The 17019-nt window shown below is 45.5% G+C and overlaps 1 protein-coding gene across 1 annotated transcript in view; it reads left to right on the top strand.

Moving 5' to 3' along the window:
- The window catches only part of snd1 (staphylococcal nuclease and tudor domain containing 1), a 90141-nt gene extending 84705 nt beyond the window's left edge, over positions 1 to 5436 (top strand). Inside the window, exons 22-23 of the mRNA XM_049020584.1 lie at positions 4018 to 4062; positions 4775 to 5436. Coding sequence (XP_048876541.1) covers positions 4018 to 4062; positions 4775 to 4840 — 111 coding nt within the window. The 3' untranslated portion in view covers positions 4841 to 5436. The remainder of the gene's footprint in view (positions 1 to 4017; positions 4063 to 4774) is intronic.
- Positions 5437 to 17019: the final 11583 nt, after the last annotated feature.

The raw sequence follows: 17019 nt of genomic DNA, 5'->3' as shown, positions 1-17019 counted from the left end.
CCATCTTGCATAGACATTTCATAATTTTATTTAAATCAGATATCTCATATTTGTTGTGGTCCTTGTTGAAATCCAGTCTGCCTACATGTAGTACTTTGTGATATAGCCAAGACTTTAGCACCCAGTGGCATTGTGACGCATGCTTTGAGGCACATAGCAAGTCTTATTTTTCCCAGTGGTTGTTAAATTCACTCCAAATGGTGCAGCACTTTAAATGCATTCCAACTAGTGCTACCGTCACTCATGCGCTGTTAAGGAATCATTTAGCGCGGAGCTGCCGTTCCAGGTGACGAGACGATAAATACCCTGCAGATGCGCCAGAGTGAGATTGCGAAGACAGACCACCATTGTCGACATCGCTATCGGGGTCCCCAGAAGACATCTGTGAAGTATGGTGGTAATCAGTGCCATGGCTAACAGTCTTAGCGACGCTAATTGCGGCGCTCTCCTTGGATCGTACGTACGGAGGGCCTCCCTTCACGTATCAGACGGAGACTTGCGTGCAGGTGTTTTCATGCAAGCCTAATTGCCACCTGCTCGGTGGAGAGTGTTATTCTTCCCCAGGAATAAGTGTCATGTAACATCAGGGAGGAGCATCACACAGTGGTAGTGATCAGCCAAATTCTCATGGTGCACGAAGGATTGACTCTGTGGCATCTAAGTGCATAATGTAGTGAGCTGGCAAAAAAACGCGTATACCTCATATCCAGCTACAAAGCAAACCAAGCAGCAGAGGATGAGGGAAAAGGCAGAACGAGGAAAGTATTTCAGACAAGACTTTATCCTGGAGGATTAGAGAAGATCACTCTGTTATTGTCAGGAAGGAACAAATAAAATCTTCCAAGCTCTACGTTTGGCTGTTCTCTGGGAAATCCTGAAGGGCGAGGCGTTTTAGAGCACAACATGTATGTTAGGGCGAGCCATCTGGAACAAGGGGGTTCTCCTACTGTGGAACTTAAGCTAAAAAATGAAGTAAACCCCAAACATGCAAGCAGGTCTTGAGCCTTTTCTTCAGCTACAGTTGAAACCCAAACCAGCCTGGATAGGGATCATGGAGATGATGGGATGTGGATACATCAGACTGAGTGTCTGCTACTGGCTTTAATCAGCTTGATCATCCAAACTGACCCGTCACACTTCCGTCATCCATGGAAAAAAGAGAGTGTGCCTTAATTGGATTGTAGGGGTTAAACAATGGGAGCATCCCTCAGTGATTCCCATCTGTCACAGGGATCACATCAGCTTTACCTTCTAGTTGAGCAGGTCCTTGAAAATCCTTTTGTTTTGGTGTCGGACGCCAGCTCAGACGGCAGAAAGGTGGAATGTGGCAGGGGCTGGGGGAGATGGACAGGAGAACCCTAACATTCCTTAAACAGTAGAGGTGACTTTGGTCCGTGTGGGCTGGTTCGCGGTAAGCGGCAAGTGTTTCTCCAGCATTAACGTGTCTTGGCCTTCTGTCATACAACGTCGTGGACCTGGCTTTCAGCGTCACCGGGATGTGATATAAAGCTCTGGTGGTCCACCTTATGTAATTTAAAGTCCACTGAAGGCTTAAGATGTTGGTCGATTTGAGTAATAACTCTATTTCAGACATTTTGTCTTGGGGGATACATGTACCAAGCATACCATTCTATGACCAAATTGCCTTGGACACCTCGTTTGCGAAAATTACCCATAGTCTTTGACACAGTATCTGCACTATGGGCATTAATTACTGTAAAACGGAGGCTGTTCAACGAAATTTGACGTTGTTCCTATTTGACAGCTTTCCTCGTTAGTCTGTGTGCTGCTGCTGATAATTGGAGGCATTGATGAAAGAGGACGGAAATTAATAGACATGATACTGTGTTGTTTGGACCAACGTAGTCGCTAAAAGCACAGCCAAGTGAGTCTGGCCAGCAGGGGGCGAAAGCTGTCAGGGATTATGATGGAAGAGGATGGGGGGGCAGCTGAGAAGAGGAGCTCAGCTGGAGTTTACGAGTAATTTCTGCTGAGCTTTCTCAATCAGCGGCCAGTCACATGATTCGCCAAATGACTGCTGGCATTCTGCATTTAGCTAGCCGTACAAATAGAGGTCTGACTGAGGCCATTCATACCAGAACATGCACGACCTTTAAAGTCAGGGCTGTGCTGTATGACACCTACCTGCCCTGTTATGCTCCCAAGAACCTCCACAACACACCACCCCAAAAGGTGACGACTCTCCCAATTGCTAAAAAACCCCCAAGACCCCGAACATCCACCTGGGTGGAGGTCCTCTCTCACTGACACAAATGGGTCCGCATACTACTCAGGACAGGAGATCCTGGAACATTGTTCATGTCGATCTTCCGAAGGCCCGGAGGAGTTATCGGCTGCGCATGCCTGATCAGCCGCTATATCTCTTCATGTTTGAGTGGACTACCCCTGGTGGCCAGTTCATTGTAGTGAAATGTGTGAGATGCCATATTAACCAGCCTGCCAGCATAGCGGTTCAAGTCCCTAGGGGGAGGAGTTTGGGGGAGGGAGGATGTGACATGGTTTGCAGTTTCCAACACCTTCCATTTTGTAAGAGAGCTAATTTCTTATGGCTACTTTTCTTATATTTCTTAATAGGAGGTATGAAGAACAGTCATCGGTTGTCCTCTACAAGGCAATCAAGCCCCCTCACCCCCAGTATTCCCAAAAAATGTTAAATCTATGTGGGAGAGCATCTCTGTAGAGTGATTTTAGCAAAAGACATGTAGATAGGGTATACCAGGGGTGTCAAACTCTAGCCTAGTAGGGCAGCTTAGTTCTTTCTCTGTTCCACCACAAATGATTCAGCTCAATCACTGTGTGGTAATTAATACAAGACGTTGCAAGGAGTTGAATCAGGTGTTAAATGAGGGCCAACCCAAGAATGTGCAGGGCTCCAACCCTCCAGGACTGGAGTCTGACATCCCTGGGCTATACTACAAATCCAGTAGGTGGGTGTTAAGATTTTGAGCTGAACCTGTAGAGTTCAAAGAGACCGGATCTTGAGAATGGTCATTGGAACTAGACCCGGACATGTCTATATATTCACATTATTGAATGAGGTCTGGGTGATCGTCTATCATTCTCTTCTAAGCCAAGTACTGGCTCCATGACTCCCCCACCCCTGCGGCCATTTCCCATTTATACTCAAGCTCTAATGGAAAACGGCTTTTCTTAACTGCTGATCAATTCATAGAAAATGTAGTCTGCAGTAATTTGTTTGAGAACCCCAGTTTTGTACGTCAATATAATTATTTTCCAGAGGTATTAGAATCATCAATGTCTTGGAATGTTTTGTCTGATTGCTTTATGAACATGCAAGATTCTGCAGTTGCAGCAATTTCAGGACTGCGTGGTGTTTGTCTGCGATGGTTCCAGAATAAGCTGCTGTTGGTTAGATGGGTGAACACCATCCATGGATTCCTAGCGGTTGCAACTGATTTTGTTTTAAATTAAATTGTGTTAGATGGTCGAAGTCAGTAAGCAAATTGTTTTGATTGCTTAACGGGGAAAAAAAAACACGGATATAAGGGTACTTGAATGATAGCGTGAGGATGACAGCTCTTCCCTGACCATATCCCACGGTACATTACACCCTAAGAAGCCCTTATAGCGGTGATAGGATGGCTTTGGAGTAGAATGATATCATCCATTTTCTGTTTTCCTCCTTATCGTAGAGATGACAGCACACGTTAAATGTCATTACATGCCCAGAACTATGGGCCTTTGGGCCAGACAGCAGCAGACCAACACTGCCCATTTACCCTAGTCAAGTTAACTCCCTTCGACATGATCATTGATCGCTTTACCAGGCTAAGTAGGTATTACCTGCATGGTTTGTATTCCCGTGTTTAGAATAAGTAGGTTACCCATCTGGGCTTTGAGTGTCATTCCTGAGAAGGACTTGGTCTTGAGCCAAGCACTCTTTGAGTAGCAAAGGCTTCACGGGCTTCCTCTACATTCCCGGTGTTCCCGATCACAGGTGGTCTGGCCTAACCCCTCCCTCCCGTCTTTCCACAGGTTGCCGAATACCTGAAGGCGCAGGAAGCTGCAAAGAGCTCCAGGGTAAGAGTTTATCATTCATCGTTGGCACCCTGTGATTGTGCGAGCCAGTGATCCCCGTGACTTAACCTCAGATGTTTACTGTACCTTGTGTGGTACATCTGTATTATTTTGTACATCTTTATTGTACATCTGTAAGCTTTTGGGGTTACTGGCCCAGGATCCGTAGTAGATTAGATTAATAGCTACCTCTGGCATGCTTAAATGCTGAGTACAGCCCCATTAAGTAAAGGAATAGCTGAAACGGAGAGTATTTGTTTTAGGAGCACTTCACATGAGCTCGGCAAGTGATTAGATGGGAGCTGAAACAACAGAGCGACCCAGACGGTGAACTCTCATGTCATTCATAAAGGGTATTGATTGTATGTGCGGCTAATTAGCTTTGGTTGCTAGTTAGGATGGAAAAACAATGACGCATCATAGGTTCCACATCACAGCTAGCTTTTTAATTGTGTATCGTTTTTATCTCCCTCTCCATCATGAGCAATGCTCTCCACTTTCATCCATCCTATAAATGTCTCATTTGCCTGGGAGGAGGCAGAACCTCCGCTAGAGAAGCTTGACTGGAGTGTCCCATGAATGGAATAAACAGCCGTAAATTTAGGAGATTGTGATGGGTCGTGGGAAGGGGGGGGGGTGTGGTAAAAGTCAACGAGGTGTCTGGTGCAGTTTCATTCTGCATCCGTTCATTATTAACCCTCCCCCCTTTTTGCAGCTCAATCTCTGGCGATATGGAGACTTCCGGGCTGACGATGCTGATGAGTTTGGATACAGTCGTTAAAACACAGAACCAAAGACCAAGTGGAAGATCCTCCCGCTAAAATGGAAAAAAAGAAACAACGGCAACATTCTCCTCCATTGTCATCCATTCCCTTCCTCTGTGTCCCCTCTGCACTCTCTCTCTCCCTCTCTCTCTCCCTCTCCTCCCGCATGTCTCCCTGCACCTCCGTGACGTCCGTTTTCCCCTCCAGGAACACTCTGTTCTGCATGAGGCCTCGGGACGGACATATTCCAGCTTTTCATTTGAGATGGGGGGGGGGGGTGCAGGGAGCAGAGGTCACAGATTTAAGGCTCTTGCTGAGAAAATTCTTCCTAAATAAAGAAATGATATATAACTAAAAATGTGTATGATAAAAAGACAACAAATGAGAGCTTAATTTTCTTTTCTTTTTTAATTGTGTATCTGAATGTTTAATTAAATGTCTGTGATTATGTAGGGAGTCTCTTTCTCGTGCGGATGCTACAGACACCTTTCCGGAAAATTCTCAACACGTTGTTTACAGGTCGACGCTATTTGTCTTCGCTCTCCAGTTACAGACCCCGTCATTGTATTTAAAACTTTCACAGCTTAATAAAATGAGCAGAGGCTAAAAACCGTCTCGCCCCCCGTGGCTGCGTTTGTTAGTTTCCACGTCCTGTCGCACATGGTTACGGTTGGATGGATGAAGCTATTTGTCACCTGTGTTAGAGGCAAAATTAATGTGCAAGGACAGTGACAGTCAACGATTCGAAGGCTTCACCATTTGTGCAGATTAAATTAAATGTTTGCATACTTCCCTGCAGACTCAAACAACGTAACAAAAAAAACAAAAAAAAACAACAAAAATGTACACACATCTCTTAATGAATAGAATTTTGATTTGACAGGAAGAGGAAGTTGGCAAGGTCACACCCCTACTCGTGATGTCATCTTAAAGCCTTAACCACGTCCCCTTTTAAGGAGCCGCCAGACTTAGCTGAGTGGCTTGGACGATAATGGATTGCTGGATCTATGGAGCATATGTACGTACAATATATACAAGTATACACTCACTAGCCACTTTATCTGGTGTACCTTTCTAGTACTGGGTTGGACCTCCTTTTGCCTTCAGAACTGCCTTAATTCTTCATGGCATAGATTCAACAAGGTGCTTGAAATATTTTTCAGAGACTTCAGTCCATGTTGACATAGCATTACGCAGTTACTGCGGACTTGTTGGCTGCACATTCATGATGCGAATCTCCCATTCCACCCCATCACATAGGAGCTCTATTGGATTGAGATTTGGTGACTGTTGAATAAAATGAACTCAATGTAATGTTCAAGAAACCAGCCTGAGATTATGAGTTGTGTCACTGGAAATAGCTATTAGAGCAGGGGCGAACCCAGATCCTGGAGTGCCGGTGTCCAGCAGGTTTTCTGTCATGTTGGTTCTCTGATGAACCACACCTGATCTCAGCTGGATAGTAATTCATCACGTAGGACAGAAAACTTGCTGGATACCCACACTCCAGAGTCAGGGTTGCTTATCGCTGGATTAGAAGCTGGGTACACTGTGGTGATAACGGGACAGACATGATCAGCAACAGTACTCTAGTAGGCTGTGGCATTTAAACAGTGCTTAGTTGATCGTAAGGCGCCCAAATTGTGTTCATTTGTTCTGAAATCTGTTCACAGCATTACAACACTACCACCAGCCTGAATTGTTGATACCGAGCAAGATGGATCCATGCTTTCATGTTGTTTACGCCAAATTCTACCGTACCATCTGAATGTCGCAGCAGAAATCGAGACATCTGAACGGGCAATGTGTTTCTAGTCTTCCATTGTCCAGTTTTAGTGAGTCCCTGCCCACTGTAGCCTCAGTTTCCTGTTCTTAGGTGACAGGAATGGCACCCGGTGTAGTCCTGCTGCTGTAGCCCAACTTCAAGTTTCTACAGGTTGTGCATTAAGAGATGTTCTTTGCATACCTTGTTTGTAATGAGTGGTTATTTGCGTTACTGTTGCCTTTTTATCCATTATGAAGCAGTCCGGCCATTCTTCTCTGACCTCTGGCATCAACAAGGCATTTTTGCCCAGAGAACCTCCAATCATTGGATGTTATTTCTTTTTTGGCCCATTCCCTGTAAACCCAAGAAAAGTACATGTTGATTTCCCTTCGTTCGCAGCCGTGGTCTTCTGCTATTGTTTGATGTGTTTGCTGACTTTCCTCTGCTGACCCGTTTGGGATTTCATGTCCTGTATGTTCTCTCACTCTGTCATGAGGCATCCGAGTGACAGCCCTGAGAGCCCTGTCCTTGCTGTGAATGAATCTCCAAATACTGGGCTCTATTAAGTCCAGCACACAAAGCGGCCGATTTGCAGCAGTTAACTTCAATTACTCAGTGCTGTGTGGAGCGCGTTTTGTAAGGGAAACTGTATAATGCAGCTGTTACTGTAGATCTGTGCAGCCGGCATTAATGTACTTGATGAATATGTCCTTCAGGTTGCTTATTCGTTCATGGTAGTGCTTCGTCATCAGAATTCTTCCACCTGGCTGTGCTTGTTGATAAAATTCAGTCTCCAGTCTTTTGGTAGTGGCTGGGTTTGGATTGTGGGTAGCGTGTTGTATCATTTCAGGAGATTGTTTGTCACACTAAATCAGTCTTTCTCAACCCAGTCCTTGGTGACCCCAGATAGTCCACATTTTTGGTCTCTCCCGACTCCCAACACACCTGCACCGGGTATTTGGTATTCGTGATTGGCTGGGAGTTTCGAGGGAGCAAAAATGTGGACTGCCTGAGGCACCCAGAGGACTGGTTTGATAAACGCAGCATTAAATAACATACCAAATTGGTCACAGATGACTGCTCTCCTCAGTTAACATCAAGTTATTGTGTGGTAGTGCTTTACGTTGGCGTTTGAGCCAAATCGTCTGTATGGTCTTTGTCTTCTTAGGCTTCTGGTCATGTTCGAATTGTTCTCTTGCCCACCTGTCTCAAAAATCATTCTTTTATCGCATCTGAACACGAGCATATCTCTGTTGAGATGGAGAGGCCGGTGTATGAGATCACAAATCTCAGCAACAAATGGAGAACTCCGCAGTCAGACACAGGGGACTGGTTATGAGCGATGCGCTAATCCTGCTATACAGGCTCTGTGATGCGTCATAAATTCTGGCCCTGTTCCTTTAAGACGCGCACTCACATAGGCATCTAATGAGCTGCCTGTAAAATACAATCCCCTTCAGCCTTTCCGAGAATAGCATTAAAAAGCTATAATGTATTTTAAAATAAAGTGTTTTTTTAAGTCAGCCATCCATCCATCTTCTGTAAGCGTTTATCCGGTACAGGGTTATGGAGAGCCTGGAGCCTGTCCCAGGCAGCACAGGGCATGAGGCAGGGGACGCCGAGGATGGGATGCCAGTCCGTTGTCTGGATCTTAATGATGATGTTTTTGAATGTGCCGTCACAGATGACAGGACCGTGAAATGTGTTTTCCTGTCTTTTAATAAGCATCAGTCTCCCCCCTACCTCTCCAGTGGGAAAATGCGTCTTTTACAGGAAGCCCTCACAGGCAACCCAATGAGGTCAGCTGTGTTTCAGAGACAGGTCACAAGCTCGAGGGGACACTGAAATCAATTCTCTGGAGGTTGCATGTAATCCCCCTGCGGTGAGTTTGGACGGGGAAGAATTACCCCACTTAATTTGACGAGAGAAATAAGTTTCTGGTTCATTTTTTATTTTGGAGATTTACTGAGACATGGGCTAAGGAAGCCCTTGTGATGGTGGGGTTTAGGAACACCTTGCTGGCTCGAGATCTTCCCTGGAGCTATTGGTTTATGTAGTTCGATGTGTGTGGTCTCTCAACCTCAAGATTGCCTACGATTAACCTGATTTCTCTCCGATTAAATGGGTCAGCTGAGCAACCAAATGGAAAGTAAACAAATTCCTTAAGGCAGCCCTACTCGGCTGTTGGTTTCATGGGCTTTTGTGTGTCGTCATTCATCAAGGACGGCCCGTCCATCATATAGGCGGCTAATTGTGCTGCACTCTGCGTGAAAAAATCCAAATGCAACCACTTCAGGTCACTAGCGACGACACAACGACATCATTCTGTTTTTGAAAAATCGCTACTTATTTGTCAAAGCGACACGCATTTTGTGTTCGGAAATTGGTTAATTAACACCTTAATGAGAATATCGAATTGAAGAAAGACCCTGACCATGCCAACGGTCATCAGAACTATAGCTGAATTGTCCTGCCATGAGGTGTGGGGGTAATTTAGAGGAACGTGACGTTAATGTGGCAGGCCAGGTCTCCGGAGAAAACTGGCCGGTCCCCTCCATCATTGCATATTGTTTTATGGCGTGAAATTCCATGCTGGTCCCAAACACGTAGTATTTACTATCTGCTACAATATTGGTAAGATGATGTACAAGTATAGCGTAAGTATAAGGATGTCATAGTAAATAATGTATCAGATCCCCAATTTACAAATATGAAACCATTCATCTAGCAACTGAACTGGTCCTGATCCTTGATACCAGACTGCATAGGACTTATCATTCATATTAAATCTAAATCGTCAGCGAAAGCCTTTGTTTACATAAAACACATCTGTTTATTACAAACAGCTATCAATTTGGTGTGCATTTCCCAACAGCTCCCAGTACCAACTTGCATAGTTGGACCCAACCAGTTGCATGGTACCATCTATGTAAATTGCTAACCTACCATGGTTAGGAGCTATGCTTTTGGGGAACACACTCCTGGCCAACTGTTTCCACTGTGCCATTTCCTGCTGGTAAGCTTACACTTACATTAGGTATTTTTGTTTAATAGTTCATTTTCTTTAGCAGATACTGTTGCAATCGTTAACACATGCGTTTCCTCCTTTTTGCTATTAATTATTGTTACGTAAGACTTTATAGTTCAAATCTTTTCTAATTTTGTTCCTCCTTCAAAAACGTACGGTTTGTTTATGCCAGTCAGTCAGTTTCATTTTAGCAGGCAAATGAATCCAAGATGTGCATTTAATATGGAGTCTAACCTTTTTCAAGGTGCCGGTAATAAGGGTAAATCTGTAGAGTGGCAACCCGAAGAGTTTCCTTTTGATTACTGCAGTTGTTTCGGATGTTCGGGATTTCTTCTTTTATTCCATGGCTCACTCTGAATACGACCATGTTTGGTACGTGTTCACTCCAAAGGCAAAATGTTTAAACGAAAGCTTTGTAAAGTCCAGCGCCTCTCCGGCAATCCAGCTACAATTTAATTACGTGACGAGGACTCCTGGGGTTGTATTCTGTGCGGTCCATATATTTGTACAATTAAGAGACCAGTTAATAATTAAAATTAATTTTAAGACTGGAAATATTAATTAGATTTGGAGAACTGGGCAGATAAATCCATCAGACCTTTAAACTGCACGGGTGTAGACAGATGCTTTTGTGATCTTTCATCTGAAGGTCTTCGTTTAGATAGTAATAATCAATTATCTCATAGCTAAGAAAAATTTCTCCCCTGTACAAATTTTACATCAGTCGTTTTCAGACAGTCCAGTAAGTGGGGGGGAATTGGCACCACCTCTTTTAGTGAAAAGGAGGGAAGTCAACCACCTGGATACCATAAATGGGAATTGGCAAAGAGATATTTCTTTTGCAGGTAGGGCTGGTGCTAAACTGCTTCTGAATAGAAATCTTGCACCCTTAACTCATAGCCTCAGAGCTGGACGTGTCTCCGTGGCTCAGCCAGCAGCACTGGATATGGATTCAGTTCCTGTTTGCACAGCTTTTCTCTCACCTTTAACTTACCTATAGTTCATTGGATCCTGTCCTTCCTGGGAAGGGGTCTAGATTCCCAGTAACATTGCTTTGGATAAGCGGTTCTGGAAAATTTCATCTATGAACCATTGGTGCCTATTCGTTTGTCTGAATTTATTATTTTTTTAGCAAGTATGCAACAATGATTTCTAAAAGAAATGATGTTATGATATTCAGGAGGGTTAATGTATATAACTCTTCCAGATGATCTGCCCAGAAAGGTCAAGATTGTGTAGTTTCTTAAAGGCCATGGCACAAATCGGCGGGCACAGAAGGAGGAGTGTGCTGTGATCAAGATCTCTGGCACAGGACACCTGTCAGAAGGGGCCTTTTTTGTGTCTGGGGGTGGGCATCCCACCCAAGTTACCCCTTTCATCTTGCTGCGACATCACATCCTGCCAGTGGCTTGGAAATCCAGCCCTGAAACATTCAGGGGGGCTGTCCCACCCAAAGAGGGGGTTTCACTTTTCATCTTGCTCCATGATGGGTCACTGCCGCATGCCCCACCGCAGACGTCGGCCTCCTGTGCGTTTCCCTGCATCGCTCTTTGATGCGCAGACACTGGCAGTTGGGAGGACAGTCTCCCGTGATGGCTGTGCCTTCCCAAGTGCCTGTGAAGATTTGCCATTCCTGGGAGAGCTCAGTCGCTCATCAGTCGAATTTTATACATGAAAAATATCTGTAAAGTTGATAAATCTAGTTTGAATATGGATGTATGTGTATATACACAAACCTATAATTAAAACTATTAGAAATGACCAGTTAACAGAATATGCTGAACTTTAGGCCCAAAGTGTTCACATCAATACATTAAATAATTATTCATCTAATAAACATGTAAATAATAAATAACAAATCTAGGAAAAGTGAACAGTTTAGTTACATAGTAATGCAAAGTTTGATAAGGCATGTTTAAAACTGCGGGGAAATGCACATATCCATGCGCTGCATCCTCAAACGGTGACGTATATGATCATGACGCACATCTCAGCCTCGGGAGAGGATATCATCTGTCCTCATTAAGAGTGGCGGCGTCTCCCTCTTGCGTCCTGGTAATTAATGTGGTCCTGACACGAGCCCGTGTACCTACCCGCCGCACACTGCAGCCAAGCCAGGCTGGAGACGCGCCGTGTTCGATGTCATCGGGGCCTGGCCCTCCCTACTTCAGGGATTGCTTATGTTCTCACGTAGAGCCCCAAATGCTCCCCCCCCCCCCCAAACCACGGCATGAATCATGCCACCTTTTACCAGCCACCTGTGGATATTTTCTCTTACTTTTTACTTATTTGGTGAACCCTTTTATCCAAAGAGGTGTACTTTTGAGAAGGCAGTCGGACAGTCCCTGGCTAACGGCCTCACTCAAAAATCACTGCTGCCCAGGGGATTTGAGCCGGCAACCTTCCGATCACAGGCATCCTCTGAGCCACACACTGCCCCCCATATATAAAGTGTGACCCCCCCCCCCCAGCATATCTTGTATTCATACCCTGTTCAATTTCCTTTACAGGACATTCATGGGAATGACTTTGAAGACTCAGAGAAGCTGACATCTTTCAGATGACAGAATTACAATGGCCGGCTAATGCAAGATCTGAATCTCCATCTACCTCAGGAAAGTCTGTTCTCCCGGTATGCAGCTTAACGAAGCTGGGATGAGCACTACTGCTAACCTCACTTGATGCTAAACATCTCTGAGAGGTTGATGCAGAGTGAGGTGACTCCTTTAAGAGTCCTTGCACTTCCCAAGGAGGTGTCCCCATCTGACCTATCAAAACCTACTTCTCATCGCTCCTTAATTTGAGTTGTGTAGTGAATGCTTTGCTGTCCTCATGAATAAGGGCCCCCGCCATCCTATCCTTCGATGGCTGGCTTCGTGCACAGGTAGAAAAACACAAGCAGGAAGGAGTTTGCGTGGAAAGAAATCTCCACCGACGCATGTACTGCACTGAACATCTCCCCTGCCGTCCTGGCTGGTGAAGGTGAGGCTGATCATTTAAAAGAGAACCACAGTGATAAATCCCTTTCATCCACAGAAGCGTTCGTTTTCCCATACCTGTGAGTAAAATCCCGAGCCTGCCTGTGCTAAAAGACGTTGTTAGGACTCTGGTTGACTCCGTTGCCTGGTAACACCAGGTACCCCCCCCCACCCCCACCCCTTTGAGTTTGTTCTGTTCCGTTTGGAGCAGTCTGTACTTTCACATTTCCAGTATCATCTGTCTTTTCAAGCAGAGCCCGGGACCGGACTGCAAAATCAACTCGGGTCCACATTTTCCAGGGCAGCTGGCCATGCTGCACTGATACAGACATTTTACACTGCATCTATCTGCTACCCCTGTAGGTAAATTCGCTCGCTGTCATTTGCTTATATAATTAATGAAGTGATAAAGCATAAAATGAGAATGTGCCATGTGTTTGATGCCCGTTTAAATCATTTCTATTTAAATGAGCTCAGAGGGCAAATTCTTAAATCGTTCAGGGTGTCCGTTGAGGGCAGTAAATAACAGTTCGGGGCCGTACAGTGACTCAGTACAGTGAAAGACTCCCCTGCTCCGTTGAGGGCAGTAAATAACAGTTTGGGGCCGTACAGTGACTCAGTACAGTGAAAGACTCCCCTACTCCGTTGAGGGCAGTAAATAACAGTTCAGGGCCGTACAGTGACTCAGTACAGTGAAAGACTCCCCTACTCCGTTGAGGGCAGTAAATAACACAGTTCAGGGCTGTACAGTGACTCAGTATAGTGAAAGACTCCCCTGCTCCGCTGAGGGCAGTAAATAACACAGTTCAGGGCTGTCCAGTGACTCAGTACAGTGAAAGATTCCCCTACTCCGTTGAGGGCAGTAAATAACAGTTCGGGGCCGTACAGTGACTCAGTACAGTGAAAGACTCCCCTACTCCGCTGAGGGCAGTAAATAACACAGTTCAGGGTTGTCCAGTGACTCAGTACAGTGAAAGACTCCCCTACTCCGTTGAGGGCAGTAAATAACACAGTTCAGGGCTGTACAGTGACTCAGTATAGTGAAAGACTCCCCTGCTCCGCTGAGGGCAGTAAATAACACAGTTCAGGGCTGTCCAGTGACTCAGTACAGTGAAAGACTCCCCTACTCCGTTGAGGGCAGTAAATAACAGTTCAGGGCCGTACAGTGACTCAGTACAGTGAAAGACTCTGTGGTTACTTATTCTCTACGTATTTGCTTGGATTTCTTCCAGAAACTCCGGTTTCTCTTTAAGAACATGCAATTTGATGAACTGCCATCATGAGTGAGTGTGTGCTGCGGTGGACTGGCGTTCTGTTGAGGGTATCCCCCTCCCTCGGCCCCTGTGCTCCTTGACACACGCTCCAGGCCCAGCACAATCCTGTACTGAGTAAGCAATTATGGAAAGTTATTGGATGGTTAAATAGCATCCTTTATTTTTATTTATTTTACTAATCTGGGAAGGCTTGATTCCCAGTTAATGCGTGGCACTTTCGGTGCATTTGAACTTCACCCGCTTCCTCTTGCCCAGACACTCCAACTTAACCTTTCTTTGATTCCTTCTTCGTTTCATGTGAGTTAATCTCTCAAAACAGCCTCCAGGTTTGCTGATAATATATTCCTCCATGGAGCAAATGTATTGACCCAATTTGCTTATGCTAATGGCTCGTTATCTTGTGTACAGAATGTTGTTCATGGCAAACACACGTTACTGGTCTTAAGGAATTTAGCTGTTTTAATGCTGGTAATTGCACTTTTGACAGATGGGCTTAATTTGTGGTAAAATCATGATTGGGGGCATGGGGAGGGGGGTCAGATGCATTTACTTCTTGGCTGTAAACGTTGCCATTTATGCATCCCCGTCATTGTTGGAATGCCATATTTTTCACTGCCTCCTGCCCTGTTATTCCTGGGGTAAGTTCCAGGTCTGGTTAAGCAGTTATGGAGAATGGGCAGATCGTGACATGTTGCTATGGAGACCAGAGGCATGAAATAACTGTGTCTGCTATTAGCATCGTTATAACAACGTCCGGCTTGGTATTTGCCTCAGATTGATATTTGCAATCAGCACGCCAGAAGTGACTGACATTTGCCTGCAGGTTTGCAGCATGTTTATTCGGCAATGCGTGATCTGCCTGTCAGATGATGCAAGGTGAGAGGCAGACTCGTGGGAGACGCCAGAGCATCACGTGATTCTGCAGGCTCAACGGCCATTGAGGATTAAACCTCGTGGGCTTGATGTCAGTGTTGGGCCTAGGCGCCCACTCCCTGCAAAGATGAGTAATGGTCTTTCGTTCTGGAAATTTCAGGATGGATGCGACCTAAATGATAATGGCAGTTCTTCATTGATGAGCTGCTCCTCCTCCTCTGTGGAGTAAAGGTAGAGTTCTTGGCTTAGATGGGAGTCGTGGATTCCAGCCATTGGTGGTTCTTCTTTTTCAGGGGCCCTAGGCAAGCTTTACTAGGGAGGCCCCCATACCAAGAAAAACAATGATCACTTCACTTCCTCTGCAGCTCAGGTAGTTCAAAGGCCCTAGGCAGCTGCCTTTCCTGCCTGTAGGTAGAGCCAACCCTGCCTTTTTTTTTTTCAACAATTCAGGGGGGAGGGGGTTTGAGTCCTGTGTAGGAGTTGTAGCAGAATCAGAACCTCGCTTCAATGTCAGTCGTAGACCTGGCTCACAGTCGATACGCCAGTGCCCTCTCCAAACCCCCCCCCCCCTCGGCTTGACACGTGTCACTCCTTGTCTCATCTAGAGATGGGGACACAGTGCCCCCCAGGGAGGGTACGCCTTCCCTCACGAGCTACGTCTTCGTGCAGATTTTTTTTTTTCCAAGGTCGTCAAGGTCATTCTGTTGGTACCGGGGGACTGACGAGAGTGCGGCAAAGACCTGGTCCACAATGCTGGGGAGGCTGTCAGTCCCCCCAGCCTCGGCCAGTATTCTCTCAAGGAGAAATCAGATTGAGATCAAATAGCTGTCATAGGCGAATAGGCTTATAGAAAACCAGGGTGACGGCTCTCCTTGATTTCTCCTGGACACAAAGGTAATGCTTTCGTGGGCATGGTCGAAACTAATTAAAAACAATCTTTCATCTTTTGCCTCTTTGACTTGCAAGTGTAAGTAATACAGGTAATAAAAACCTGCAAGTTTTTTTTCTCCCCTTGTCTCAAACTACTTAAAAATAAATAAATAACAGAGGGAAAATAACATGGCTGACTTCAGCACAATGGCCGACTCCAGGGATGTCTATATTTACGGACTCTGCGCTTGTTCTCCCAATGGTGGCTCGCCTCCAAGTTGGCGTGCGTGATGCGCAGCGCCTAACAGGCCTTCGGTAGGTGTGCTGTCGTAGGAACAAATTTGTCACGTGATTTGTGCCGATGTGGCTAGCTGGGTAGTGGGTTTACTAAACAGCACGTGCAGCGGTTCTGTTTTTGCCTTTTTCTTTTTTACTGACCCCGTCCAGCCCCCATCCGAAGATGCTACACAGAGTAACAGCGGCCGGGGAAAAGGTCGCCACACATTTCACACGACTGTCACACAATGGCAGGGCTCTCGGGACTGTGGCCTCTCATGGGTCCCAGATGATTTGTGGGAAAAGAATAACCAGAGTTTCATCTCTTTAAGATAAACGAGAGAGGCGGGACTGTGACCCTTGTTAAATGGCGGGGGAGCCCCCGTCTGGTTTAATATCCCCTCGGATCACAGGCGAGACGGGATAACGATCAGAACAAAAGCACGAAAAACTTCAGCTGAGAGAACACTGGAGATGAAATATCCAGTGCTGCAACAGATCTCACCATGGAAGGCCTTAAGGCAGCCTGATTAATGAATAATTTATGAATACTATCCGAAGGCAGATAGAGGAAAAGTGGTAAGCAGAGAGCATGTTTGTATTACCTGTTTAAAATGCTTCAGACAGAGGATTCTTATGTGGTGTTTTATATTTGTAAAGAATTACGCTCTGATGTAAATAAATGACTGATGGTAAATAAATTCAATTATGCTAAACATCTTTGTACCTTTATGCGTCCTTATGCATTTAAAAATGTCTTTAATCCATTGCTAATGGGCCGAAACTACTACTGATTGATGTAAACAATAATAATTCATGTAGAAAGTACTGGCATATGTTTGGGGAATTAATATCTGTTACGTTAATTAAATAACGTTTTGTTGTTCATCTAGATAAGGGATCGGCTGTCACTCTCGAGGGCACGGCCGCGGCTGTCACCTTAATGTGGGACGTGTCGTGGCCCGGCCGTGAGCTGCGTACGGAGGATGCAAGTTCTGGTCGTTTTTGAGCTGCCGTACAGATTTGCTTCTCCCCGGCTGCACTCTCTGCAGCTCCTGGCGGTAATCAGCCTCGCAATACATTTCCCGTCACGGTCCGGGGGTTCGTCATGAGTACACCATTCTTCTAGAGA

The sequence above is a fragment of the Brienomyrus brachyistius genome, chromosome 1, assembly GCF_023856365.1.
Source record: "Brienomyrus brachyistius isolate T26 chromosome 1, BBRACH_0.4, whole genome shotgun sequence".
In the NCBI taxonomy this organism is placed as follows: Eukaryota; Metazoa; Chordata; class Actinopteri; order Osteoglossiformes; family Mormyridae; genus Brienomyrus; species Brienomyrus brachyistius.
The sequence above is the reverse complement of the archived record's forward strand: the minus strand, read 5'-3'. Positions and strand labels throughout refer to the sequence as shown.